At 41.7% G+C, this 27,995-nt stretch overlaps 2 protein-coding genes across 3 annotated transcripts; one reads left to right on the top strand and one right to left on the bottom strand.

Annotated features, from left to right (window-relative positions):
• Window positions 1-1,236: 1,236 nt before the first annotated feature.
• Window positions 1,237-27,994, bottom strand: tdrd9 (tudor domain containing 9). 2 transcript variants are annotated; one of them, XM_079528312.1, is made up of 35 exons: window positions 27,625-27,994; window positions 22,376-22,464; window positions 22,061-22,128; window positions 21,717-21,938; window positions 20,168-20,290; window positions 19,489-19,569; window positions 19,240-19,404; window positions 18,647-18,747; window positions 18,178-18,294; window positions 17,222-17,306; window positions 17,054-17,111; window positions 16,858-16,962; window positions 16,508-16,605; window positions 15,878-16,009; window positions 15,303-15,465; window positions 15,148-15,211; window positions 13,978-14,041; window positions 13,844-13,888; window positions 13,073-13,126; window positions 11,935-12,051; window positions 11,387-11,494; window positions 10,574-10,674; window positions 10,299-10,475; window positions 9,139-9,250; window positions 6,754-6,969; window positions 5,778-5,867; window positions 5,075-5,320; window positions 4,693-4,854; window positions 3,319-3,389; window positions 2,883-2,992; window positions 2,513-2,609; window positions 2,152-2,290; window positions 1,945-2,063; window positions 1,775-1,847; window positions 1,237-1,667 (listed from the first exon to the last, which is right to left on the bottom strand). In XM_079528312.1, exons 1-35 carry the CDS (start codon window positions 27,753-27,755, stop codon window positions 1,569-1,571), a joined length of 4,002 nt encoding a protein of 1,333 aa, XP_079384438.1. In that variant the 5' UTR covers window positions 27,756-27,994; the 3' UTR covers window positions 1,237-1,568. The 2 variants fall into 2 exon arrangements, with proteins under 2 accessions (XP_079384438.1, XP_079384437.1); XM_079528311.1 differs by having other exon boundaries at window positions 18,178-18,297; window positions 27,625-27,990.
• On the top strand, window positions 25,817-27,606 carry rd3l (RD3 like; the record flags this gene model as incomplete). The annotated part of the gene is made up of 2 exons (XM_079528639.1): window positions 25,817-26,130; window positions 26,898-27,606. 2 exons carry the CDS (start codon window positions 25,817-25,819, stop codon window positions 27,241-27,243), a joined length of 660 nt encoding a protein of 219 aa, XP_079384765.1. The 3' UTR covers window positions 27,244-27,606.
• Window position 27,995: the final 1 nt, after the last annotated feature.

Below are 27,995 nucleotides of genomic sequence, written 5' to 3'. Positions count from 1 at the left end.
AATAACCAGTAACACACCTAAGGGCGAGAACCGACCTCGAGGTCGCATGCACGCATCCACCTCGTTGACGGCAGACTGCTGGGCGAGCGCTGGCATGGGGTCAGATCAACATGGAATGAATTCCATACTGGCCATATAAGGAGCATGTCTTGAGTGTTCAGGGTTTGATGAGGTCAGATCAACATATGGAATGTCAGAACAGGTCAGTTTCATATATGGAGATCTAAGGGTGGTAGCGGTGACATTCTCTTGAGTGTACAGGGTTTGATGATATGAGGGCCGGACTTTAATTTTCGGGCCTGTTGAGAACCCTAGTTTTAATAACGAACTTTGGGGCAGGCCCGTCTAGAGTTTGAATGGACAGGTATCGGTCAAAAGGAAAACATCGAGGCCTGGGCCTTGGCTCAGCGGTCCAGGCACCTTGGCCGGTAGCCCGAGCCTGGCAGTGTGCCGTGGGTTCAACTCCCGATCCCGACGGCCTTTACTGCATGTACCCAGCTAGAGTTGCTCTGCTGCCAATGTTAAATACTGCTTCTCTCAGTGTATGTCAAAATATATAAAAATCAATGGTTTTCTTTTGGTGTTTTCAAGCACAAAATAATTTGACAATGTGGTAATCGTAGTTTTTTTTTGCTTTTGTATAACCAGAACTCTACACAAGCTCATGTTTTAGGTACTGTTGATCGACTACTATGAAGACAAGGGGTATCTGGTGATATTACTATTAGCTTGTTTAATAACTGTCCAACTTTGTACTATGTACAACTATACTCAATGTAGTTCTTAGACCCTGGACTCTATTTGCATTTACAGTATGTAATGCATTTAACTCCAATATGAAAAATGAATGTACCTTGATGTATAATGTCATCTCAGACACCTTACTGAAAAAGATGCTTCACTTTGAGTCGATTAGACGGGGAAGGTTGGATGCAGTCAGAGCTCATTTTGATTCACACCTTCTGGTGGTACATGGCCACCATGGTGTGTACACTACACTGGGTAAACCATGCACACCTTCTGGTGGTACATGGCCACCATGGTGTGTACACTACACTGGGTAAACCATGCGGGGAGTTTAAAAGGTGCACTATAAATACAAACCAACTGCTTCTGGCATTGAAACCCCTTTCGTTTTTTGTGCGCTTGGGTTGAGGTGACAAATTTAGCCTTAGCTCACAGGCAACAATGAGATTGCTCCTATGTTTGGGTTGACTGTGATTGACGAGTCATCTGTTACAAACACTCAAAAGCATTTTTATTGGCACACAACTGTGGCACTGCTACAACTACCTACAGTGCACAGCAATTAAACACCTTATTGAACAACAAAAAAAGCTGGATTTCAAACTCAATGAACAGAACTTGTTCAAATGGCACCACTGCACCAGCTGTATCTACCCCATTTACAACTAAAACGGTAGCATGACTTTTTTTAAACATAACCTTGTATTCAAAGAGAGTGGAGTTCAGAGTGGAGTCCACTTCATCTGGAAACAAAAAAACTCAAAGGAGTAGCATTGAAGGGTCTAGACAGAGTCCACTTCAGTTGAATAAAACTTGATCCGTCAGTTGTTGAGGAGAGTGACTGGATGTAGCTGGAAGAGAACGCCTTTGCGTTTCACACTCTCCGCCTGAACAATGTCCATCTTCAGAGAGGGGTCCACCTACACACACAGTTAACAAGCATTAGAAGACACAAGATGTGGCGTGGTATACAAGGAATACGAGAAAAATGAACTGGTGTGGATGTCTGAAGGCTCATTTACTGTACCTGGTTCCAATGCCCTGCTTTCTCATAGATCATTGGAATAATCTGCTCTCTGGTAGGTGACTTGGCAAACAGTCTGTATAAGAAATTAAATGGGCTATAAATAACTGCTCAGTTGCATTGTCTGCTGATGTGAATTACTGGTGTTTCGTTCTGTGTGCGTGTATAAAGACCTGATAAGGCGATCTCGACAGTCGTCCTGCAGGCGGCTGATCCTGTCGGGCCCCAGGTGGAGAGGGCCGCTGGGCCCCTCACATGCCAGACAGTTGATGGATACTCTCAAGGCGTTGATCTGAGCGGAAAAATCAAACGTGCAAATTTAATTTCCGTTCTGTGACTTTGTAGGGCTCTTTGTCGTAAAACAAGTCGACGACTGATACCTCAGTGATGTCCTCCACATCGAACTTGACGTCAAAGGCCAGCTCAATATCGTGTTCAGGTATGATTGCCTCTCGCGTCTGACTGTTCCACCCCAGGCCACAGAGTGCACCAGTGTAGCAGGTCCTCTCCTTGTTGGTACTAAAATATAAAACATAAGACAGAACATGATAAGAGAATATATTAATCAAGTGGGGGGACCTATTTCAAATGCCTTCCATGGGTTCAGCATTACTAACTAGTCAATACAACTTTATTTATATAGCACAGGTCATACATCAGCACCCCCAACTCCCAAGTGCTGAAAATGCAAATTCTGGGGAAACAAAAAAACAAAATAGTATAAATCTGTTTCCGACTGACCGCAGCTCCATGACAGGGGTGAAGAGCATGGTGACAAGTGCAGGGAGCCCGGGTATGTCAGGCATGAGGGTGGTGTCGCTTAGTAGAATACGGTAACCTGTACACACACACACACACACACACACACACACACACACACACACACACACACACACACACACACACACACACACACACACACACACACACACACACACACACACACACACACACACACACACACACACACACACACACACACACACACACACACACACACACACACACACACACACACACACACACACACACAGTAAAAAGTAATTTATATAACAGCATGGAAAAAAAATAGAATGGGTTAAGTCACTTATGGCTTTGATCCATGTTGTACCTGAAGGGCTAACTGCCACACTTCCAGCTACCAGCATCCGCAGGTGTTTGCTCTGAGGATTTGGGTTCAGTGCCGCAGAGTTGATGCTGTTCTTCGTTATGCAAGCTGACCTGGGTGGTGGAGCATACATTCAATAAGCACACGGATGATAGGCAATATGCCAGTTTTCACCAATGTGGCCATCATACTTCTGAATCTGTGATTCAAGACATCATTTGTGTTTATTTCTGAATCTGTGATTCAAGACATAATTTGTGCTTATTTAACCACTTTGAACCTGGCATCACTATCACAAAAAATGGTTCAAACATTTTCAAATGTAGCAAATGTTTGAATCAATAGCTCACAATTCATTGCATGGTGAGCTTGTAGTTATACCATTTTGTGTGAAACCGTTAAGAGGTAAATGTGACATCTGCACACGTGGTTTACTCACAGGTAATGCGTGGCTTGGCTCATGCTGTGGAAGGTGGATACGTATGGACTTGACGGCCCGTTGACGCGAACCTGGGGCATTGGAAGGGAAAGCAACCATTGGACATGGAATTCAAAGTACACTTAATCAGTCTGATATGCATTTATTTATTTATACTAGTGCAGAGTGCTTAGTACAGTATCAGTCATTCACAGGCGACACCAGTCATTTTTCTTTGCATTGACTTGTGCATGCCGTTTCTTAGTGCAGTACCCAGAGATCCAGCCAGACCAGTTCTGATTTGGTCTGGCTGAATCCCAAATAAATTACTAAAGGACATGTGATAAAAACCTTAATGGTCCGTTAGTTTGTGAAAGTATTCGGTTAATTTCTACATCTTCCTAATAACCAGAAGTGGGAAAAACTGCTGATAATGCCACAAACTGAGAATAATTTGTTTCATACATTTATCTCATCTCTTACTGTTAATACACAGCGATTTGACAGATCAGGACACTTTATATAGAATCAACTCAATTACCTCATGTGTACGTCTCAGTCTAATTCAGCTGAAAGTAGTACATAGAGCTGATCTTAGTAAAGCCAGGGTGGCTGAAATGTATCAAGTGTGATCGCTGTGTCCAGACACAAGCACACCTCAAACATGTATTGGGCTTGCCCACAGGTTCTGGTCATTGTGTAGTTGTGTTTGACACACTGATGTTCTAGAAACTTCACTACAACTCCGTTGTCAAACCCATTTACAAATCAAAAGTTAGACATTATTGCTTTTGCAAAACTCTTTGCTAGAATAATATTACCATCTTGGAAATCTCCAAAACAACCCTCTCACTCAATCTTGCTTAATGATGTGATGTACTTGACGAAGGCTGGTTACGTCGAAACGTTGTTGCTTTGTCCGCTATTAATATATATTATTTTGGGAGCTTTGAAAACCGTGCGCGGATCTCCTCTTTTCTTTCTTAGTAATTCTTTCGGATCCTGCACCTTGAAATATTTGGATGTGCGTGCAGCTCTTTACCACTACTGCATAGCTTAGCACGTTCATCAATTCAAACGAAAGTAAATATTTGACCTCAAAATAAGAGTGATTCATCAAGTCATCAAGTCTGATGTCCATATTGCCTGTGGAAACAAATAAACATCAACTCTAATCTACTTGTTGAATTTCAACAGGTCAGACAGCACTGTTATTGTCTGGACTACCAGACAGAAAGGGTGCACTCTTGCTTTACGTCTACAAACATCATCACTGGGCCCATGGGCTGGGTTCACCAAAATGGCTCCCCCTGCTGGACAAACAGACCAATGGAGGGGTGACGCCCATCGTGTGGCGAGTGGCCGAGAAAGACATTAAAGACCACTGTGTCTTACCTTGGCTTGGCACTGGCTGTTCCTGGAGAAATGGGACAGCAGGTTGTCAATGAGCTCAGTCTCCTCCTTGTTGCGGTCCTTCCAGGAACTGCTGGCGGAGTTGGGCGCGTAGGTACCGTCCTTCGTGTCCTTGTACATAGCCAATAGTACCTCATGGTTTTGCTACAAGACGACACATACAGTATAAACACACAGTAATGATATAATCAGTTTGGATCTCTATGCCTAATTTATGCTCCTTTTAACAATGGTCCCGCTCACTTTAAGCGCTGTGAGCTTGTACATCTGTGACATTATCGTATGACAAAGTATTAATCAGGCTTTACAGACCACAGATGTTTTTGATAAGTGTCACACTTTTAAACGGGGTCAGTCATGTTACCGTGGAGTCATAGCTCTCCTGTGCCTTGATGGCGTGTCCTTCCTTCACCATGATGTCGGCCACGCTGGTGTTGTCCGAGAGTAGGTCCACGCGCATGACGCCGTGCAGGATGGAGTAGAGTGTCACGATGAGAGAGCGACCTTTCACCAGAGTGATGAAGCGGTCACGGGCTCGGCTACTCCAGTGGTCGCCCAGGATCATGGACTGGGCTGAAGGCTGCATGCCGGCGATGTGGAACTCCTTTGCCTAACATCACAGTCAAAGGAGTGAACATTGTTAAGTCAAGTCAACATTGATGACAACAACCATTATCTAAGGAAAAAGTAAAACTCCAACAGCTTTATTATTATTATGTTTCTCTTCTTTGAAGTCTGGAAACATCAAGAGACTCATATCTAATATCTGACATTTTCTGATTTTCTGATATTTAACACATACTGTACACTAAAAGCCAAGAATACAGCAGGGCAAAGTTTCATGGTTCCACAATATCATACCACATGGAGCCCATAATTTGCAATATACAATATAAAAGTTATATACAGTGCGTGTGTGTAATGTATATATTACAAATTCTCCTCCACTGCAGAACTTTTAATAGTATAAAAAAAAATCATACAGTTTGATTGTCAGAGGCACTGTAGGTTAGCCTAAGCATCAGTCTTTGTATTTACTTCAATAAACCTAGTGACATATACAGTACCTGAAATGGGGCTGACATGAGGTCTGCAGGAAGCTCCCTAAGGCTGCTGCAGGCCACCACTGTGGTATTGCCAAAGTCCACAAAGAACACCTGCAAGAAATCAAGACTTTACATTGATACTCCAACACAAAACTAAAACTTAGATTTGATGTTATGCAGTACTAGTGATATTTTAAGGCTCAAGGTTCCTCAGGCTCAGACAGCTTTTTCTGTCAATGGCCCAACCTCGTGGAATGAACTTAAAAATTCCTTAAAACTGAGCTCCCTGCCATCCTTCGGTCAGTTCAAAGGAATGCTCCAGAACATTTTTCACTGCGATTGCTCCTGCTTCAATTGATTTATTTTACTGGTTGTTCTGCATTTAAGTTCCTTTGTAATTTATCCTGATTTATAATGTTGTGTTGATGTATTGTTTTGACTATTTGTGAATTGTAACCTCGGCTACATTGAAAATGAGGACTTGCTCTCAATGTATTTCCAAGTATAAATAAAAGGTGATGATGATGATGATAAGCTCTGTGGTCAACATAAACCTAAGAGTTTTATGTTGTGTTATTTAACATAAATTACACTTATTATTTCATCGTTCTGGACAAAGGTTACATTTTGTTTGACAAATACCAGAAAACGTAATTACTCTGAGTCTGTACATCCTGACCGGTAAAATAAATAAATAAAAGAAATACGTAGATTGTCTTATCATGTTTGCCCATTTTCTTAATTTATCAAAAATCCTATGCAAAGATTCAATCAGAAATCTGCCATAGAAAGTACCAAAACTATAACAATAACTATATCTTTCACCACTGTCTTGAGTTAGAATGATTTTTAAAACAATATCTGTATGGTTATAGTTTTTTTTTTACTGTGCTTGATGTGAACAGCTTTTTAGCTTACAAAAGACATCACTATTGTCTACAAATAATGTCACAGTGAGTTCATGATAATGGAAATGGACACATGTAAGCCAACCAACCTCCACAGAGTTGCCGCGCATATGCAGGATCTTGGCGCGGTAGTACATGCATTGGTCATCACTCTCCGAGTAGGGAGCCAGGCACAGAAGGTTGGGGTAGAGGGATACAGTGACCGGATGTTTCTCATGCATGTTAATCTCTTTTGTCAGATGGCGCTGCTTCTCCATGCTGGCCTCATCTGCCTGGAAGCCCCAGAAGTGACCCACCTCCACCACCTGGACAGACAATCACCCAAACTGACCCATTTAGACCTGAGGTGTCTGTTAGACACCTGAGGTGTCTGTGTCACCTTATAGCTTTTAACCACTTATTATTTTTTACACTTTAGCTGTTGAAAAATAGCAGATCTACAAGATATGAGCTTGTAGATCTGCTATTTTTGAAAAATCGTTTGTGGCGCAAATCTTTGAATATATATTCTTTCAGTCAGAAACTGTCACATAAATTCCTATTGACAATGAAGAATTCTACGTCATAATGTCTGAGCAAATGGTCAAATTGGTCATAGTGTCCATTTTACAAAATGATGATGTACGATAAGAGCGCTCACTTCACACGGGTGTGAAGTGAGCGTGTGTTGTCCAGCGATTCAAATTTGTAATCTTTGTGTAGTTAATCACATGATTAATCGTATAATCACATATTTTTGATTGGCTCGAAATCAGTGCATTGTGTTGTATATGGAGCAGGATCCATTCAAATGTATCAATTATTATTGCTTTATTTTGTATCCAATACATTATAAAACCAATGTTATTTATTGAATACTTTATTGAAAAAAAAAAGATATCCTCTCTGGTGTACACAAAGCACACACTGAATTTATTATTTACCTCTGTTCAGATCAGGATGCTTCAAAGGGTCAAAAAAGGCATTTCTTTTTTAATTGGGCGATTAATGAGATACAAATATTAATGCTGTTAAAAACATGTCAACGTGTTAACTTGGACAGAAATTCTTATTATTTTGAAATTTCACTGAAGTGGTTTGTTTTTCTCTATCAACAAAGGTCGTTCAAAATTTTGAGTTACACTATTCATTTACAATATTCTGGTTATAAGCAGTAGAATACTAGAAAGACTGTGTTCAGTAGAGTGAATGCACACCTACATCACTGGGTGGTAGCGTAGTAGAAGGATTTAAGGGCCTTGAATTCCTTTCGTAAAAATACAAGTGAACATAGTTTAACTCATTGAACACTGTTTGTTTAACCTCATTCCGCTCAGAGAATAGGGCAATTCTCATCGCTCCAGTCGGTTAATAAACTGAGTTTACTGAAGTACACGAGTTACTAGAATCCCGACCCCGGACTCTACTTTCTTATGATTCTACTTAGCTCTATTCTACTTAGTTTTATTCCATTTTGTTTTGTAGTATATTTTGTATTGTATTTGTCTTACATGTATGTATTACTGGTAAATTGAGTACCAAGGACCACAACGAAAACAAGCCAGTTTTATTGGCGTGTTATCCTTTTAGCATGATCTTTGACTGTACTACTGTACTGTGAACACTTGGAAAGTCTCCGCCTTATTAATAAATTACGTCGGATGCCCGGGGCAGAGATTAATGAAAAGACGGAACATTAGCACCATAACAGAGCGCACCGCTCTACAGGCTGGGAGCACCTATTGGGCAACATTCAATGGCATTTCCGGTTGGGACGTCATCCAAAGTGGTCCCCCTCCATTTCCATTTTAATGGATGTGATCGAAAATCTTAAAAACGTGAATAAGTCTTGCTCTAAATCAATGCTTCCAATTCTAACCAAAGATTGTGTTTGACAGCCCATCGCGGTCCTGTCGCTAGTCGCGTTAGAAGTAATCAAACCTACGTTGGCTACCGATCCTCCAAAGGGTCTTTTGGCTACATCTAGCTCCTTCCAAGCAGAGTAATATAGTAAGAGTGGCGACACTAGCGTTGACCCCCATTCTAACAATGGAATGCGGAAGTGCTCATTCTATCTCAATGGGATAGTTCCAGCCATAGGAGCAATGTTTGGAACTATAGCCCATAGGCACCCGCTTTGCAGCGAGATCAAAGCGTGTCGCTACTCTCCTACTATACACTCTGCTTCCAAGATGGCACCATGCCAACTTGAAATGGGCTCTGAAGCTGCAAATCGCTGGGCGTGCTGATTTACTGGTTCCATCTACATCCGGGCATTCATTATAAGCATGCTAATAATCTGAGACCTTGAATTCATCATCAAAATACAAGTGAGTAATTTTTCTCTTGACCTGTTTTGACGCAAACGCTAATCATCTCTTCGGAGAAGCCCTTTGATCAAAATCACCAAATTGTGAAAACCAGTTTTGAGAACAGATAACCTCCGTCTAACTTTGCTGATGGTGTAATCAATAAAATCTGTTATGGGGACTGACCTCTGTAATGTTGACCACAAACATGGGGTTAGGAGGTAGCTTCTTTGGTTCAATGTTGCTGCTCAGCACTCCCATCAGGCTCACAGAGTGGGTCTGGAGATCCACGTTCACCCTGCACAGCAACAACACAGCCAGGGGAGTCAGGTTTGATTGATTGGAGTATTTATTAACAGTTTGCAGAATTACAGTAGATTTCAAGCACAACTCCATACAAAAACTGTGGACGACACCATAAAGCATTACACTTGTTTACAATACATTTTCAATTCATCAGATAAGATAGGTCAGTTTAACCCATTTAGACCCGAGGACGATTCTACAAATGCCTTCTATCTGTTTCTATCTAGTTTCTACCCGAGCTTGTAGATCTGATATTTTTCAATAGCTAAAGTATAACATAATACTTAAAACACCAAAAGGGTGTTAAAAGGCTTTATCCAGATGTAAAGCCTTGGATAAAGCCAACAGCCGAGTTGACAAATCATGACAATAAACACATTTCTTTGGGCCAAACAAATAACTAGAAAGAAAAACAAAAAAGTGTTGTACATGTACCCTGCCCTTTTTTCATCTTTCTAATTATCCATTTGCCCCAAAAGTGTTTGTCATGCTTTGTCGACTCGGCTGTTGGCCTTGTCCGAGGCTTACAGGTCTTTAAATAAATACGTTTTGAGACGTCTATGGGAAAATTGAAAAAAGATAGGTCTAGATTCAGACACCTATGCAATCTCCTTTTGAGTGAGAATGAGTGAGCTGCTTTAATGGGTATTTGCAACTCCATATCACAGTCCCGATAGGACTGACAGGAGATGCCTCCGTCTAAAAAACAACCTTCATGTAGCCGAGAGCTGTGGAGTGTCACACAGAGTACTAGAATGTCAGGTTATATCAACACAGTCCCAGGCCAACGATGAGTGTTGCCTGTGTGTGCGACAGTTGCTTACCAAAACTGTAGTTGTCGCTGCACTTATAATTCATAGACCGGGGTCTGTACTTTAACTCCTTTGTCCTTCTACAAGCTCACAACACGTTGCTTGTAGATCTGCTATTTTTGCCAACTGTTCACCTACTATGGTGAACATTTGCCTGGAGTATGGACGCTATGGACGATTCATGTGGTTAAAAGGAAAATGTTGGATGTTGACGACTTCCTTCCCTACCGTGAGTATTTCATGTGAGCAATGGTTTTCCCCTGGGAGTGGGCACGGTCTTCTACATCATCATTCAGGTAGACTAGTAGGTCCAAGGGCAGGCTCTGAAGGTTCAGGAACAGGGCCAGGGTCACCTCAGGGAGCACCCCAGAGCCCCTGGACGTCCTGTGGAACTCCACATATGCTCTGAAGACACACAGATGTGCATAAACAATTGTAAAGCATGATGAGGTGGCCCATTTTGTAGCATTCTTTGTAAGGAGGCAATTTTAATGCAACGTTACCTGGAACTTTCAAAGGATATGGCCTTCACCTGGCCACATTGGCGGAACAGTGACTGCAGCTGCTTGTAGTACAGAAAGCTGTACTGAGGGAGGTTTCTCACCTGAGACCAAACACAGACAATCAGTGTGTTGACCCATTCACAACTTAAGTTAAGACCCATTCACAACTTGTATGTTAACACATTTTGTGCCCAAAACGTCTATGGACGTGCTGGGTATTACCGCACATGCATAGCCCAAGACGTCTGTGGACGTATTTTGTTTTTAACACGTGGTGCCAAAGTTTGTGTTTTCGCCATTGAGAATGCATTTGGCGTTTAAATTAAATAACTCAGAAACTATAAAACATTTCAAAGTAAAAAGTTCCAGCATGTGTCTCCACAGTCAGCTGAATTATAAAAAATGTGAATGGATTTTCTAGGTGAAAGTGATTTTGGGCAGTTTTGCGTGGGCTCTCAATGCAAGATGGGTATGGTGGTCTAGATTTATGAATATTTACGTAGCCTACACACCACTCTGCTGGAGAGGAGCAGCAATTTACAATTTATTGATCAGAGTAGCCAATACAAAAACATTTGTACACAACGACGATGACCAGTTTTATCCATTAACAGTTAATGGATAAAACTATTTGCAGTAAATATTCTACTAATCACTGCCCCAGATAAAAAAATAACTACTTATTTTCCATTTTCCAGCATAAGGGCTTTCCCTCCCAGGAAGAATAAGACTCAGTAGTTCATAAACGGAAAGCAGAAGTACATTTTATTAAATGACACCATGATATTTGTTTCCCTGCCTTGTATATCATACCATCACTGCCGTTTTGGGGTCATAGCCACACATCTCTCTGGACGTCAGCTGTTCATCCATCTCTCCCTGGGTGAAGTAGTGGGGGTAGTGGGAACCAGCGATGATCACCTAAAACAGATTATATTAGAGATAAATTAAGGAATTCAGATACTGATCTTTAGTTAGACAAAATGACAGTCTGATTTAGTCGCAGTGAGAGGAAAATCAATAACTTACTGTGCTTTTAGTAAGTTTCAAATACAAATTGTGTGAGATCTTTCACTAACCGCATTAAAAAGCCTTCAACCACATGTGCTTAAATTGTTGGGCAAAAAAAACGTTACTTGCAGATTTGTATGTATGAATGATGGGGCATGTACTATAACTTTCATGCCTCCGTCCGATTCCTAAAGAATCATGTTTATTGGACCTAAAATGACAAAAGCAGTATTAGGATGTGAAAATTCTGCCTCGCACAAAAAACAAACAAAACAAAACAAAAATCTGGCTTTTGACCCGAGATCACCAAGTAAATTCTTATTAAAATGAACTACTGGTGTGAGTCTAACCTGCAGGATGAACTTCTGTTTGTTCAGGCTGGTGTAGTCCATGGGCATAGGACTATCCGGCACAACCATGTTGAACTGGGACACACGTTTCTTCAGGTCTTCAAAGAGCTCTGCCACCTGTGTAGAATGAGCCACTGGTCAGATGTACTACATTTGTAACTCGTTCAAAGACATGCCAGCTCATCACTAGCTGCCAGTGCATTTAAGAATTGACTTTAACATTTCTCTCTTCATTGCTTGGCACGAAGCTGCCTCTTTAAGCTCTAAACCCCTAATGTGCCAGCACACAACCGTTTTACGTACAGTAGGTCCAGGTCACCAACGGTGACTGGGCCGTTGCGATCACAGCACTTAGCCTCTAGTCGGCATGAGAAGCTAGGTTAGCCAGCAACTTTGAATATTTTAACCACATAAATATGGGGTCAATATTTGGTCCCATCCTTTTTCCCCTGGACAACAAATCACTTTGACGAAAATAGCCAATCTGCCATTTTCACTGAAGGTTTGCATGTAATGACATGTACAGAATTGCTCATCTAGCTACTGTTGACTTTACCCATTTTCTTCTATTTCCCGTTTTACTTATTTTTTTGCCCATACTCTCCCATACATTTGATCTAAATGTAAAGCACTGTAATCTTGTAGAGTAAAAACTATTTAATTTGCAGATTTACCTTATTAACTGCTTATTTCACTATATAATGCCATTGACAGTTAATCTTTTAGTCTAAATTAGCACCGTTTCTAAATGCCAGTTAAGGTTTCATAGCATTTTACACACACCAAATTTTCAAACAGATTTTCTACTTGGACAATAGTCCATCAACCTGGAAAATCTAAACAGCATGGAGTTCATATCAACCTGGATAATCTAAACAGCATGGAGTTCATATCAACCTGGATAATCTAAACAGCATGGAGTTCATATCAACCTGGATAATCTAAACAGCATGGAGTTCATATCAACCTGGATAATCTAAACGCAGTATGGAGTTCAATGTGGATTTAGGACAATCTTCTGTAGTGGCAGGATGATATAATTATTCCCTCCCTTTGTCTTTGAAGTAAACATCATCACAAGGCTATTTCCTCCTTTTATAGGACCACATTATCAAGATACTGGGAACATTCTGCATACCTCTTTGATCCTCTTGATCTGAATGCAGTTCTCTTTCCCCCATTCCAGTTCATCCTAGGAAAAGACAGCATAAGCACACAAAAACTTTCTACTGCAAATTCACTGAGATCAACAGAAAATCAACAGCTTGAGGGAATAGTGCTCCCGATGATGATAATGGGCCCTATTTAGACAATCTATGGAGCAGACTACAAGGCGCAAATTGCATAGTACAGGTGTGTCCGTGCCAAATGTATTTAATAGTTTTGTCAGAAATTCAGAAATGTTGAACATGGGTGTTATTGTGTTGAATTTGGGTTGCAACGGGTAGAAAAGATGCCGCGGTGCTGGTCAAAATTCATGTCTTCCTCTTGTAGCCCAATATCTTCTCATGTCCAATAGATGATTGATGGTTGATTTCACATATCGACTTAATGATATGCTTACTCTCAGGTTGTTTTAAATCACTTCTTAAAACACAATGGATGGTTGCGTGCTACGAGCGTCATGAAGATGGTGAGCTGCATCTAAATGGTAAGCAAACACCTGCACTGCCACTGCACCCGAGTTTAGAAACTTATAAATGCAATTGCACAATCTGAGCTTTAAGATAGTATGCCCTGATATTGCCAGACCACAACTTATTTTAAGCCAAACACATATCGGCGGATGATAATTTTGTATTTACTGTAGACAACGGGGGAGCCTGGTGTAAAAATGACAACGATCGGGGGAAAAAATGAAATGGGAATTGCACGCTTTGCGAATGTGGAGAGCTCAAGTTTCACTCACCTTCGGATGTCTCAGCTGTCCTTTGCTTTTGGCAGAGTACCATGCCTAAAAGTGAGACAACAGGGGAACAAAACAAAGGAATTATATATAAATCTGTCCACTTCAAAGTAAAGCTGATGATTTAAAGATATTACCTGGAAAGCATTGACAAAAGCTATCAGATCACTTGGGGTGCTGTGTGCAAAGGCCAGCTTGCTCCTGAAAACAAAAACATTCATCAGATAAGAAAATCATATGATGTGATGCGTTTCTTCCCATGGTTAATACACAAATACACAAAGCAGATTTTACTTCCCATTTCGTTCATCACTAGCCTGACACTCATTTCGTTTCACTTCATTATTCAGACTGAAAGCCCTCCCCACGGCAGCAGTTTATGGGATGGGCGTTGTCAAAGCGGCAGTCTTCGGTGATTGGTTCATACAAACCAATCAGAATAGTAGGAAAGCAGATGACGTTGTCAATCATGAGGCTATGGCTAACCCGTTTGCTAACCAAACAAACCACAGCCAACGAGCGCTACTAGCATGTGAACAAAAGCGGTAAAATATGTCGGATGATGATGTCGTTTCTGTAAAGAAACTATTTATCAAACGCCGATTTAATAGCCAGATTGAGTCACCGCAGTGGGGGCAGCCATGTTTGTCTGACGCTGTCGAGTGAGGGGGCTGATGGCCAATCAGCTGCTGTGATCGGATTTCCGAACGACACCAACGCCGCCGTAGGCAGAGACTCCAGACCTGTATCGCCAGAACATATTTTCTTAATGGGCGTGGCTAGCGATTCAGGGCTGGAGCCAGGCTAATTCATCACCCTAATTTTCTCACTAATCGGCAAACGGGTTTGTATATATTGTGGTTTTAAATCTTTACTGAGTGATGGCCAGGTGGCCAAGCCAGGTGATTCTCACGGTCACTTCAAGATGTTAGATGGGATGATGGTGTCAGTTAGGCTAGCCAAATATTATTTCACAAGTAGCTTAAAATAATGCCCTTATTTGTCACAACGAATCAATGGAGACAAAACCTGAAAGTTACCTTACAGTACTTTTCTCAATCTGCAGCTGCAACTTAACTGCTGTGCTGCCTCTTTATTACGTTGAAATGCGTCCAATGAAAAAAATAATGCTTATCTAAGCACCCAATTAAACTTATGTTTGAACTTTTAGATTTAAACTTTTATTAGAAGTGATTTGTCACCAACTCTGTAAATGTTATTATGGAGACCATTATGGTTTATGTAAAACCAGTATGGAGACTGAAAATAACACAATGAGTCAGTAGAGCTTGTATGGCTTGTCTCACCTGTATCCAGCCAACTGCTGAAGGGAGGGCATGGCAAAGAAGCTCTTCAGAGACAGCGATGCGGCTAAAAGAGATGAAAGGGGTGTTAGCTCACACACACAAAGCCTGGGACTTGGTATCCCACACAGCGTTCTGTTGTACAATGGCAGACAGACCTATGATAAGGGTCTCCTCCAGGCAGCCAAAGACGTGCCCTAGCACGATCATCTTCCCCAGTTGGATGTCCACGGGGAGGTGAGCCAGCACACGGCCCGCAAAGGTCAACTCACCATCCTCATTTTGACCTTTGTCGTCATTCTTAGCAGACAGCGCACCCATCTACAGACATACACATACAATATGACAATGGGCACATTGACAATCACTTATATTCTAATATTTGCGGTTTCTTATTTATGCAAATTAACATTATTCATAAAAATAAGAAACAATATTATTTTAGTGACTTAATTATACATCGTCTCCTTTCTCACACTCACAGCATTGCCCTACATTTCTTCTCATCTAACCAATTCACAACCCTGACAGCGCTAATGCAGGCTGACTCAGAGCTCCTGACACAGCACTTTACACATACATCAGCATTTCTAATGCACAGTGACAGACCAGGATGGTCATCTGGCCACAACCTGGGCGCTCATTACTACAGCACATATTGTCTAACTACTACTACAGCAGTCAGATTGACGTTCATGTCCTGGGGAGAGCCATAGAACTGTGCTTTCAGGACCTCCTTGAGCTGCAGTACGGTCCTCACGATGTCGTTGAGATTGGGGGGAGAGAGGGCAGTCGAGAGCAGGGTGCGGGGCTCTCCCATGTCCAACAGCTTCACCTTCAGCATGATGGTGGCCAGGGGAGCAAGCTGGGAGGAGGGTAAACAAAGGTGTTGAGCATGGAACAGAGCTTTGGACGGACGGACGGACGGACGGACGCGCACGCACGCACGCACGCACGCACGCACGCACGCACGCACGCACGCACGCACGCACGCACGCACGCACGCACGCACGCACGCACACACACACACACACACACACACACACACACACACACACACACACACACACACACACACACACACACACACACACACACACACACACACACACACACACACACACACACACACACACACACACACACACACACACACACACACACACACACACACACACACACACACACACACACACACACACACACACACACACACACACACACACACACACACACACACACACACACACACACACACACACACACACACACACACACACACACTTTTTCTAAGGCTCTTTTCTAAGAACAAAAGTAAGAATAATTTAAGATGTTTTGTGAATGAGGCCCAATGATCTCTTACCAGCATCTCAGGGACCATGTAGTCTGGAATCTCAGTCTTCCAGAAGTCCTTGGAAACCAGCCGATAGCAATAACCCTTAGAGACTCGCCCTACCCTGCCTGGTAGGGACAGAGAAAATAAGTGAAAATACACCGTCTTGCTCAAGTTCTGGCCTTGGTACTCTGTAGAAGCACCATTGTGTATTACTACCAGGCTACCCTTGTACAGAATGCTCATGCTATTTCACCATGACGAGGCTTGGATTTCCAACTTAAGTGCCAATGGTGCATTTCACATAGAAGACTACGTTTTAGCTGTCTAATCTAGGTTGCTGTAACAACCATAAAGTTGTATATAATTGCATGTTGTACCTCGCCGCTGGTTAGAGTTGGTCTTTGATGCCCAGGTGAGTCGTAGGGATTGGTAATTGGTCTCTCTGTCACATACCAAATGACGAGCAAGGCAGAAATCAATCACTGCAAAAAAGGATGCCACAGAAGAAAGAGGGTTGATGAGTAAAACCTCCAAGAAAAAGAGATGTGACAGAGTAGAGGCAAAAGCAGTTACCATATTTTACATCTGGAACCGTAACGGAGCTCTCTGCGATGTTTGTGGAGAGGATGATCTGTGGAGATGAACAGTTCACCAGTACATTAATTGTACAATTTGTACATTAGCCATATACAGCTCATTGTTCACACAGCCTAAGGCATCATAAGTCAAAAATGCAGTTACCTTCCTATATCCAGGGACAGGGACCAGAAAGACTCCGTTCTGTTCCTCCAGAGTCACAGAGGAGTGCAGGGGGTACACCTGCAGTCTGAATATACAGGTACAGTGAATTGATCACAAAATGCATAAACAAACAGTTATGCATACCCACTCCCCCAAAAATCATATTTTCTATTTTTGAGTGGTCATGTTTTCTGTTCATTTTGCACTGTACATAATTATATATGGATCTTTATTATTCCAATTTACTATTGCTGAAAAGGTCTGATGCAGTGCACGCAATTCAGATGTGATGTAACATCACACAGCAAAGACCAATCAGAGCCTCAATGCAACATTATGCAATGAGGTACTATGCAGTGACATTAAAAGAAAAACATTCTTCTTCACTTGAAGAAGACCGCAAGGTCAAAACATTGTTTCTGAATAGAGTTTGGAGCATTAAAACTGAGTTGCAAGACTATTATTGCTTATGATTTAGCTGCTTTTGCAGTTTGGCCCAGCACCAAAGACTGGATGGATCGTGCGTCGTTTCTGAATGTTTAACATACTCTTGGATTACCCATTGTTTCTTTACATAATTCATAAGGTATGGAATCCTAAAGGAGGGCAAAGATGGAGCAAAGAAAAAGGTCATAAAGGTGTGTTCCCACTGATGGATAACATATCTTTCTAGAGGCTTGATGAATCACTCCATTTTAGTCTCACTGGTCAGCTTTGGTGGGGGAGAAACAAACGTCACTCTTGGGATTTTCCAGCTGTAGCAGATTTTGAAGCGATGGAATGCTTTGTTTGCGTCGCCCCATTTCCCTCATTTGCGACGCTCAATGCAACATCAAGTCGCACCCTTTTGGTGGGAACGCACCTTTTAGCTCGACCAGGGAAGTTTTGTGGGGATAAAAATACTTGAACAGTACATAGATTGAACAGAGGATTTTTTTAGGGTTTAAACAGCTTACCTTTTGCGCACCAGCTTGGACAAAGCCTCCTGCATGTACTGGATCTCTCTTAGGCCAGGGAGGAAAACCAGCACGCTACCTCTCTCTGGTACAGTTAGGTTACCGTCCTTCCCTTCCCTACTGTTCTCACACACACACAAATACAGACACACAACACGGTGCATTAAAGAAGACAGGTGTTGAGTGCAGACACTACGGGCGAACAAAGCCAGACATTACCTCTAGTGTAAAAGTAAGTAACACAGGACCATACGGATATACAGTGCACTTTTACAGAGCCAGATGAACGAGTCAACGTGTAGTGCATCTTCAGAGTCAAATAAGTGAAATGGCTTCTACCTTTTTAAATAGCCTCCAGTTATTAGGGATGTATATACAGCACTGGTACGATGGGTCAATAATGAACCAATAGGTAGTTATTCAAGGATACAGGCACATTGGAACTGTGAGAAATGTATTTCTTCATTACCTCTGGTCTTTGGCCTCCATCTCATCAAAACTCTGGATGAGGCTGACAACAACACTGTACATATCCACTGAAATGCCAGGTTCAAACGACTGTGCCTCCAACTGAGAGAGAGAGAGACACACACACACACACACACACACACACACACACACACACACACACACACACACACACACACACACACACACACACACACACACACACACACACACACACACACACACACACACACACACACACACACACACACACACACACACACACTTTTTTTTGCCCAACTTTGTTAAACAAAACCAAGGTGTAAGGACTAATTAATTAGGAATATGAAACCACATACAAATCCAACATGTTTCAGTGTGGGTAGTACACACAAATACATTAACCGTTAAGCTATCAGTTTGTAGGACCACTTAATTCCTATATACTTCATTGACCGGTGATCTCCAGGGGTCTATACTAGGTACCCTTCCTTTTTTACTCTAGTCTACACAAAATCTCTTCGAAAATAGTCAATCTACAAAACTCAAATGCATTGTGTTCGCCAAATCATGAACTTCATGTGGTTAACAGCAGTACCAGCAAATTACCCTTACCCTAAATGGAATCAGGCTGTGCAGGTCATCAAGGTAGTACTCGTCGATGCCATAGGGCACGCCCTCCAATTCAAACACGTAGGCTGGGCTCATTTGACCACGAATTGGGGTGGCAAAGTAGTCCGCAAACAGTGAACAGTTGATGGTGGCCGACATGAGGATGATCTGGGGTAAAACACAATCGCTGTTAAGTGACAGGAGACACTGGTGGAAGCCTACGAGGAAAACAAAGTCAGACCACAAGTGTACCTTGATATATCGGGAGTTGGAGTGAAGAAGCTTTCTCACAACCAGGAGGAGGAAGTCCATCTCCTCAGTCCGCTCATGAACCTGGAACAGAGTGGGGAGAAATCTTTAGGGGTTCCTTGGAATTATCATTTTATTTCATGTGCTAAAAAAAAAGTGATTTAGAGATCTGTTTCTCCATGCCTAGAGAGAGACAACCTAATGTTGGGGAATCTAGCCTGACAAGAGGTGCGGGTTTTTCTTCTTTTTCATGACGTCGAGCACTTGGTTGTCCTGCTACGCACCCATCGCTTGTAGGAGTGCAAAAGCCTAGCTTTTTATTTTTTCGGGGGAATCTAGGCTAAAATCAAGATGAATGTAAATGTGCAGCCATAATGATTAGATATTTTAACACTACAATAATTTTGATTATTATTGTCTATTGTAGCCTTTTATACTGATGTTCACAGGGATGGATTGTAGGGTTGCCAGTTCCCCTCTATAATCCCATTCAAATTATTTTTAATATTCAAAAATATTTGAATATTTACATAATACAATTTGGCTTATTATGTAGCCTAGGCCTATATAATAAACAGAACATCAAGGTTGTTGATTATGCATGAGTCATGACCACGAACAATGCGGATTTCGCCATTTGTGTTAGATATGCATTCAAGTTTCCCTTCATCTTTGTTTGTACCTCATCTATGAAGATGTGAGAGTACTCAGTGAGGGTCTTGGCTCCAACAAATTTCTGCAGGAGCACTCCTGTAGTCATGTAGATGAGCCGTGTGTGTTCAGTAGCCATCTTCTCCAAGCCAACCTGAAACAGTGATGTACAAAAAGTGTTACGAAACAGCAAAAATGCAATATGCTAAAAAGAATGGAGCTGAAAGGCTGCAAGTCCAGGATGCTTTGCCCCTTAGGCCTCAACATACAGTACAAACGTTGTTCAGTCGCTGTGTCTTAACTTGACCTGCTCCAACATCCACTGTCCCCAATTCTTTATTATATTAAACGTCAAAATCACCAACATTGCAGCTGTAGGGAAAGCTTGAATTATCCTCTTTCAATGTGTTAAGTTTGTTTAATAAAAATCCACCGTAGACATTTTATGAGCTACTTCCCGTCAAGAAATTCCTTGCAGATGATTATTTTAGTATGGAAGCGCTCGTCATCAGTAAAGCAACCTCCTGCTGCCTCCTGCATTATGTGTGCATTCAAATACAAAAAGATCATCTCCAAGGAATTTCTTGACAGGAAGTAGCTCATAAAACAGAGCTCATGAAACCAACACTTTACAGATTCAAAGAGGATAATTCAAGCTTTCCCTACAGCTGCAATGTTTGCAATGTGATTTTGACGTTGTTTAATATAATTAGAGAGGACTTTTCTGTTTGGATGAATGGGCTGGGCTGTCTATGGGAAGTGTCACCTAGGTATCACCTTGCTGGCAAGATGGCTGCGGTCTGAATATGGAGAATGGGGAAGCGTCAATCCAACAATCCCCTCTTTCACAGTCTCTCACTCACATTTTAGTACAGAGGGAGTACTTCTAGGGCAGGGGTCCTCAACTAGAAATGCTGAAGGTCCACTAATAATTTTAGAAAAAGACTAAAGTCCGGACCCATGAGCGCGGCGCGGGCCACGCAGCAGCCAGCAAGAGCGGGGCTCTATGCCTGTTTAGGACAGTCACACCAAGGCAGAGCGGGGCTCTATGCCTGTTTAGTACAGTCACACCAAGGCAAGCTTATACAAATCGGATCCCCTTCCAACCAACCAATCCTAATAAAATGTTTCAGAAATATTCCCCTCCAAATATTCACAGCAAATGAGAGGTATTGTGTTGAGGCACAAAGAACACTTTTATTTTGTCAAGTTATTTATTTTGTCACCTCTCTTTTGCCCAGGGTCCACAGAGAGGTGGACCGCGGTCCGCCTATTGAGGACCCCTGTTCTAGGGAGTATCACTAAAATAATAACTTTTATTTATTTAGCACCTTTTCAAAAACAAGTTTACAAAGTGCTTCACAAATAACAGCAATATAAATACAATATCAAAAAATGCATAAACAGTACAACAAAAACATGCATGAAGGAATCGTAAAATACATATCCATGTCTGAGTGGTGACATTAGGTCGATAATTTCAACATATCAACATGAATGTAGGTCCAAGTGTCTGTGCGTGTGGTTGTATTTGTGTACAACATAGGCCTTTAACATGTCCACTAAGAGTTTGCACTGACCTGATATCCCACCAGGCTACCCAGGGTGCACTTGCGCTCTTTAGCGACCCATCGGGCGATGCTGGTGGCACCAATTTTGCGGGGCTGGGTAACCACAATGTTACAATTGGCATTCTTTTCACTATAGTGATCCAAGATGAACTGGGGTAGCTGGGTGGTCTTGCCACTGCCCGTGGCTCCACGGATGATCACCACAGAATTGTTCTCTATCAGAGAGACCAGCTGGAGACACACACACACACGAGAATACTAATAAAGACAGTGTCTAATACATAAAAATGTGTGTGTGTGTGTGTGTGTATATATATATATATATATATGATAGAAAGGAAACTCTGTTTTACCTCTTGTCTGCTTTTGGTTATGGGTAGGCTAGGATACTCATAGCTGGCCCGTGGGGGGGTTGGGGCACCTGAAAGTTCAGATTTGAGAATCCCATAAACGGAATGCATACAATAAATTGTTGTTTTAATTATACAGATTATGTCACTATTTCTATAGTACCTTTAAGCAAAGCGCTTTCACAATGTGTTACATTCACCATAATGGCAAACGTAACCATGCAAGGCATCAACTTGAACATCAGGAGCATTGGGAAGCCATCCAACCAGGATGGTACCTTCTGAACCTTCAAAAGCAAAAGAGATTCCAGTACTCACTCTGCTGAGGTTGCGTTTGCTTAGTCTTCAGTCCTCTGTCTACATCCTCATTATTTGGGCTGGCCCGATGAGCAGGTCCATCTGATTGGCTGACAAACAAGGATATTAAAATGGGTGTTCAAGATTAAATTACCAATGATTAGCCCCATATTGAAGTGATAAGTCTTAACTAAAATGAGACCCTGCAAGTTTACTTTTTTGGTATTCTTATTTTTTCTTTTTATATACAAGAATAGAAATGCAACACCACAAGACTAATACATAAATACAAACACTATACATTATGTACATGTCTGGCCATACAGTAGGATCAGTAAACAGTTTTTCACAGTATTGCATGAATTCATTTCAATTCATCATCCCATAGATGTAGCAAAATCATCACTGTCCAGTTCAAACATCAGTGACAACAGTGACAATCTATCTTTGTTGGAGTTCGAGTCTGTAACCCATTTTTTATTACAGACTTTCTTGCTGGCTGCCAAGACATTTGTCTTGCACCAACAGCTACATTATTGTATATAGATTGTAGAGAAAATGCAGTCAATTCCTTAAATACTACCTCTTGCCAGTATGACTGAATGACTGGGAAGCTACATTTTAAGTTTATTTTCATTCACAAAAGCTTCAAGACCATTAATTCCACACAAACAGCATTTTTGCTAGTTTTGATAATAATGGCCATCAAGATTCGATTCTGTCACAATCAATTTGCACTCTGATCATACAACAATATAGTATAATATAACAAGACAGCCCCAGAGCAGCCAATAGGTGATGAATGCAGTCTGACAATGGCTCAGAAAAGCCAAGGACAATACTGAAGCCTGGTCCCTGTGAACAATTGTACGGCACACCATTCTGTATGAAACCAGTTCTCAGTTTTTTCCCCCTCATTACATCCATCCTGATCCAACTAGGACCCTTTTAGAGTTAAATTAACATCCATTATTTTGCAATGTACCCTAGCAAGTAGCGACACACACCCACCCCCGCTCTGTCAAGCCCATTGTGGTACAGAGAGCCTGGTACCGTTGTCTCAGCATTTCACAAGAGGGACTTTATCAGCACAGCTAGCAGACACTGTCAAGTGCTCAGAGGAGCACTAATGCACATAGACACAAGTATAGAAATATAGATATAAACACTGGATCATGCTCCCAGCCTCCCAATGTGTATTTTAACAAGTTCACATCAACGTGATGTTTCCGCTCTACCTCAGCCGCTGGAAACGTCACTGTGATAACTTATTAATACACTTTGGGATTTTAAGAGTGTGTGTGTGTGTGTGTGTGTTCCTGAGCCTAAACATCTTTTGTACAGCACCTTGGATTTAACACTTAGTAAACTTTTTATTCACGCAAAATGTCCCCTTATTCCTTCTTAAATGTACGCCATTCCGTGCAAGCAACAAAGCAGCTGACCTTACAACACAGCGGCACTGGGGAGAGCAGGGTCAACGGGAGGAGACATGACAGCTCTTAGTCAGTGAACAGTGTGTCACTTAACTCTCAAGGATTCGGTATGCAGGGCAGAGGAGCAAGTGGCGGAGCATGAAAAACAGACAAGAAAATAAACTAAGAGAAAGACAGGACTACAAGTGAGACGGCAGAGGATTGCCGATGCTACTCAGCTGATCCAATTCGTCTGATGTTGACCAGCATCCGAGAACACAGTATACAACGAGCCGGCGAATGAAGTTCACAAGTGTAGCGAGACATTAAAGACGGAGCTAGAGACTGGACTCCGTGAGAAGCTTGTGTCATCAACAGCCTTCTTTTTGACAAACTGAGCATCTTGTGAAAGAGCCTAAGGGCGGTTCTGCATTGTAAGTACTGATATCAAATTTCTCCTTTATGTAAAAAATAAATAAATGATATCTATATATATACACACACACACGTGAGTATTCCTGGACAATACGTTTTACAACAGGGGTTCTCAACGTTTTTGGCTGGGGACCCCCGGAAATACTTTGGCCATGTCTCGTGAACCGCGCCCCGCGCCCCCCCCCCCCCCCCCCCCGCCAATACAAACTGACTGCAAAAATAACCTTAATAATAGAGAAAATATATCATAAATAAATAAAACCAGATATAATCATTAAGTAAAGTTTAATAATTTGGGGACCCCCCCCCCCCCCCCCCAAATAATTTGGCGACACAATCACAATACAAGGATAAACAGTTGCTAAATGATAAACAATTATTTTTAGTAGATTAACACATCTTGTGCCCAAGACGTCTGTGGACGTCCTGGGTATTACCGCACGTGCATAGCCCAAGACGTCTGTGGACGTCTTTGAAAAAAAAAAGAAAAAAAAAGGTTTTTTTTTAACACGTGGTGCCAAAGTTTGTTTTTTTCGCCATTGAGAATGCATTTGGCGTTTAAATTAAATAACTCAGAAACTATAAAACATTTCAAAGTAAAAAGTTCCAGCATGTGTCTCCACAGTCAGCTGAATTATAAAAAATGTGAATGGATTTTCTAGGTGAAAGTGATTTTGGGCAGTTAAGCGTGGGCTCTCAATGTGTTGTACCGATGCCATTTTTGTCCTTCTCGATACAGATAACTTGCGAAAACTTGCAAATCGGTCAATACTGAGTACCGTACCTATCCGATAGTGTGTAATTTTAAAAGAAAATCATGGGAGTCCTTGAAATAGTACACTAAGAGTATAAAACAAACATTAGAGCAACATCAACTGACGCATTCAAACTAGAAAATAATTTATTACCGTTAATGACATTACGGTATGTGATGGTATTGGACTGGCATAGACCGCCAGTTGCCAATACAGAGAGTTTTTGACAGCATTGGCTGTTTTTAAAATGGTATCGGTACAACTCCACTTTAGATACATTTAAGAATGAAGCCAAATACTAGAGGGATGCAACCTTCTTGCAAATTTATACCATGGGGCAGGGGTGCCCAAAAGGTAGATTGCGATCTACCAGTAGATCACAAAGGCTGTGCAGGTAGATCACATGACCTAAAACAACTGTATATAATTTAAATATAAAAATATATAATTTGGCATCTGACACTTGAATTAAGGTGACTTGATTGATTGACATAAAAATGGCCTGTTAACCCACAACAGATTACTTTGTTTTCAAGAGGGTTGAGCACAAAGATCAGTAGCATTAGAAAGTTACAGTACACACAAAAACTAAAACTATTTCCATCCATATATTTCCCATTCTAAGTGTGTTTGTCATGTTCTTTAAACTATTTTCAGCAATGAGATCATATTTTTGGTGGGTAGATCTTGTTGCGCTGGTCATTTTGAAAGTAGCTCTCAAGTCAAAAAAGTCTGGGCACCCCTGCCATGGGGCATTACGTTCAGCAGGCGCTCTTTCATCTTTTAACGAAATGGGGATTCAAACATGTTTGAATCCCCATTGTCCCCACACGTTTCCACAGGACTGTTGGTCAGCCATGCCCATGTTCGGCTGGATGAGATGGCTGCAAGAGACGGGTGGGCAGACACAAGAGGAGGTGGCATCTCTGAAGACCCCGGGGATTATAAATAGTCGCATGTTGATCACAGAGCTCCTGCGACACGTGGAGGAGAGGGATCACATGGTTTGGGAACTGGAACGAGAGCAACTACTGGCCCACAGCACTCTGGGCTTCCACTGGTTCCAGAATTACCCCAGGTTACGGACCTTGATGTCCACATCAGAGCTCCACCACATCGAGTGCCTCTGTGCTCAGATCCCGGCCGTGCACATTGCCACCGTGCTTTCCAGGTCATTAGTCAGTCACCCACTCGACACGACACCATGGCTGATAGTAGGCGCAAGACCCAAAGGAATAGAATGACTAAGAAAATGATCAAAGTTGCAGGCTTAAGCCCTACTCTATACCTTCAATTGCCATCTGTATTCAAGTAAAAACTAAACAAAAGCATTAACAGTGGTTTAAAGATGGGCCATCAGCCGGGGTCTCAATTCAGACTCTCAGATTTTTGTGTGCAGATGTGTACATATTCACATTATCAAAAAAGCAGTACTCGGCATGACAAATATCACTGTTCTAGGATTTCAGGTTATCAGCCACCATCACCCATAATATCAGTAATTGCCAATATATTTCGCACATGAAAAGCAATTAACCCAACAACTGCTCCATTTCGACCATTGAGCTAGGTTACTACACAAAGTATGCCGTGAACATTTCATTTACATTGTATAATTGTTAATTGACACTGCAACTGTGCTTGTTCTGAAGCAAATATTCAACCTGTGAAAGCAGTTTGTCTTCAGTGTCTTTCTGCATGTGCTGCTGTGCACCGCTCACTCAACACTTAACATTCCACTTCAATTAGGATGTTCTTTTGAGAAGTAGGCTAAAATCACAGCAATGAGATTACAGGTTTCGCATTCTATATAGACCACCAGGAAGATAGGTGGGATTTTGACAAGTAATAGTTTCATAGTTTGTCTATCTTACCATAAACATAATATTGCAAACTCCACAAATATATATTAAACCGAGTCATGAATTTCTTCCTCAGGTTCCGTGAAGTGCTTGCTACAAACAATGTTATGCAATGGGAGATGGTGCACGTCTTCAAGCAGGTGCTGAGAGACTTTCTGAACAAAGACCAATGTGAGGAAGAGGAGGAGGAAATCTCAACACTGGCAGCATCAGCATGGCTCCGATCACTGGAGGCTTGGACCAAGCACTCTCAAATGAAACTGGGCTTTGTTAGGCCAACTGTACCCAACCGTGTGCGAGCTAGGGAGGAGATCCCAACCATCTCTGGACACGTGGACCGTGCCATGCGGTGCTCCAGTTCATTGAGTGGATATGGGGACCAGGGCCTTCCTTTCTATTTCGTTGAAAATGTTTTAGAGTAATTATTTAACTTTAACCAAGATACACTTGAACAATTGGAGGTTTTTAATTTAACCATGCATGCCAGTTCGGAACCCTTGTAACTCTTAACTACATGGACATTGGAGGGTTTAGAACTACCGTATCTAATGTTAAAAACGTACATGTTTGTACCATAATGTTAGAGCTCTAAACATTAAGTAGGCCTCAAGTTTTCAGTCAAAAGCAACAATATTTTCATATGAAGTGTATCTATGTTAAAACATGTTAAGCATACATGAAACATGAACCAGTGATACAAAGTTTTATTCCAAATGCGTTAAACATAAGGTATACTCTTGTTTGACAGTGATAATTCGTGTAGGCCTACAGCAGATGAGAACATAATGGCGTCGTAAACTCACCTGTCCTTGTTCGGTGGCGAAGGCTCGTCTAACTTTTTTTTGGTAGCTTCATCTGTGATTCTAATGTTAGCGAATTGGTTACCTAACGTGAACCACTCTTTTATCTGATCTGCAGTGATTGTTTTCTTCATTTTGTACGAAAAATGTGAACTTCTGAAGACATTCGTCTGAAGGCAGGGCCATCAAATTCACACGTGGAGTGCAGGCGAAAATTACGGCTCCGAGTGTACGCAGCAAAGACGACCACTGAGTGTTGCCAGATTTCGCAGGAGAAACAAGCGGACGGGTCTACGAAAACAAGCCCAAAAGAAGCAACTAGCACTTGTTCTACAAGCTTATCAAATCATAACGCATTGTGACTTAAGCGTAGA

Source organism: Electrona antarctica (assembly GCF_951216825.1).
Source record: "Electrona antarctica genome assembly, chromosome: 18".
Lineage (NCBI taxonomy): Eukaryota > Metazoa > Chordata > Actinopteri > Myctophiformes > Myctophidae > Electrona > Electrona antarctica.
Note: the sequence above shows the minus strand (reverse complement) of the source record. Positions and strands in the feature narration are given on the sequence as shown.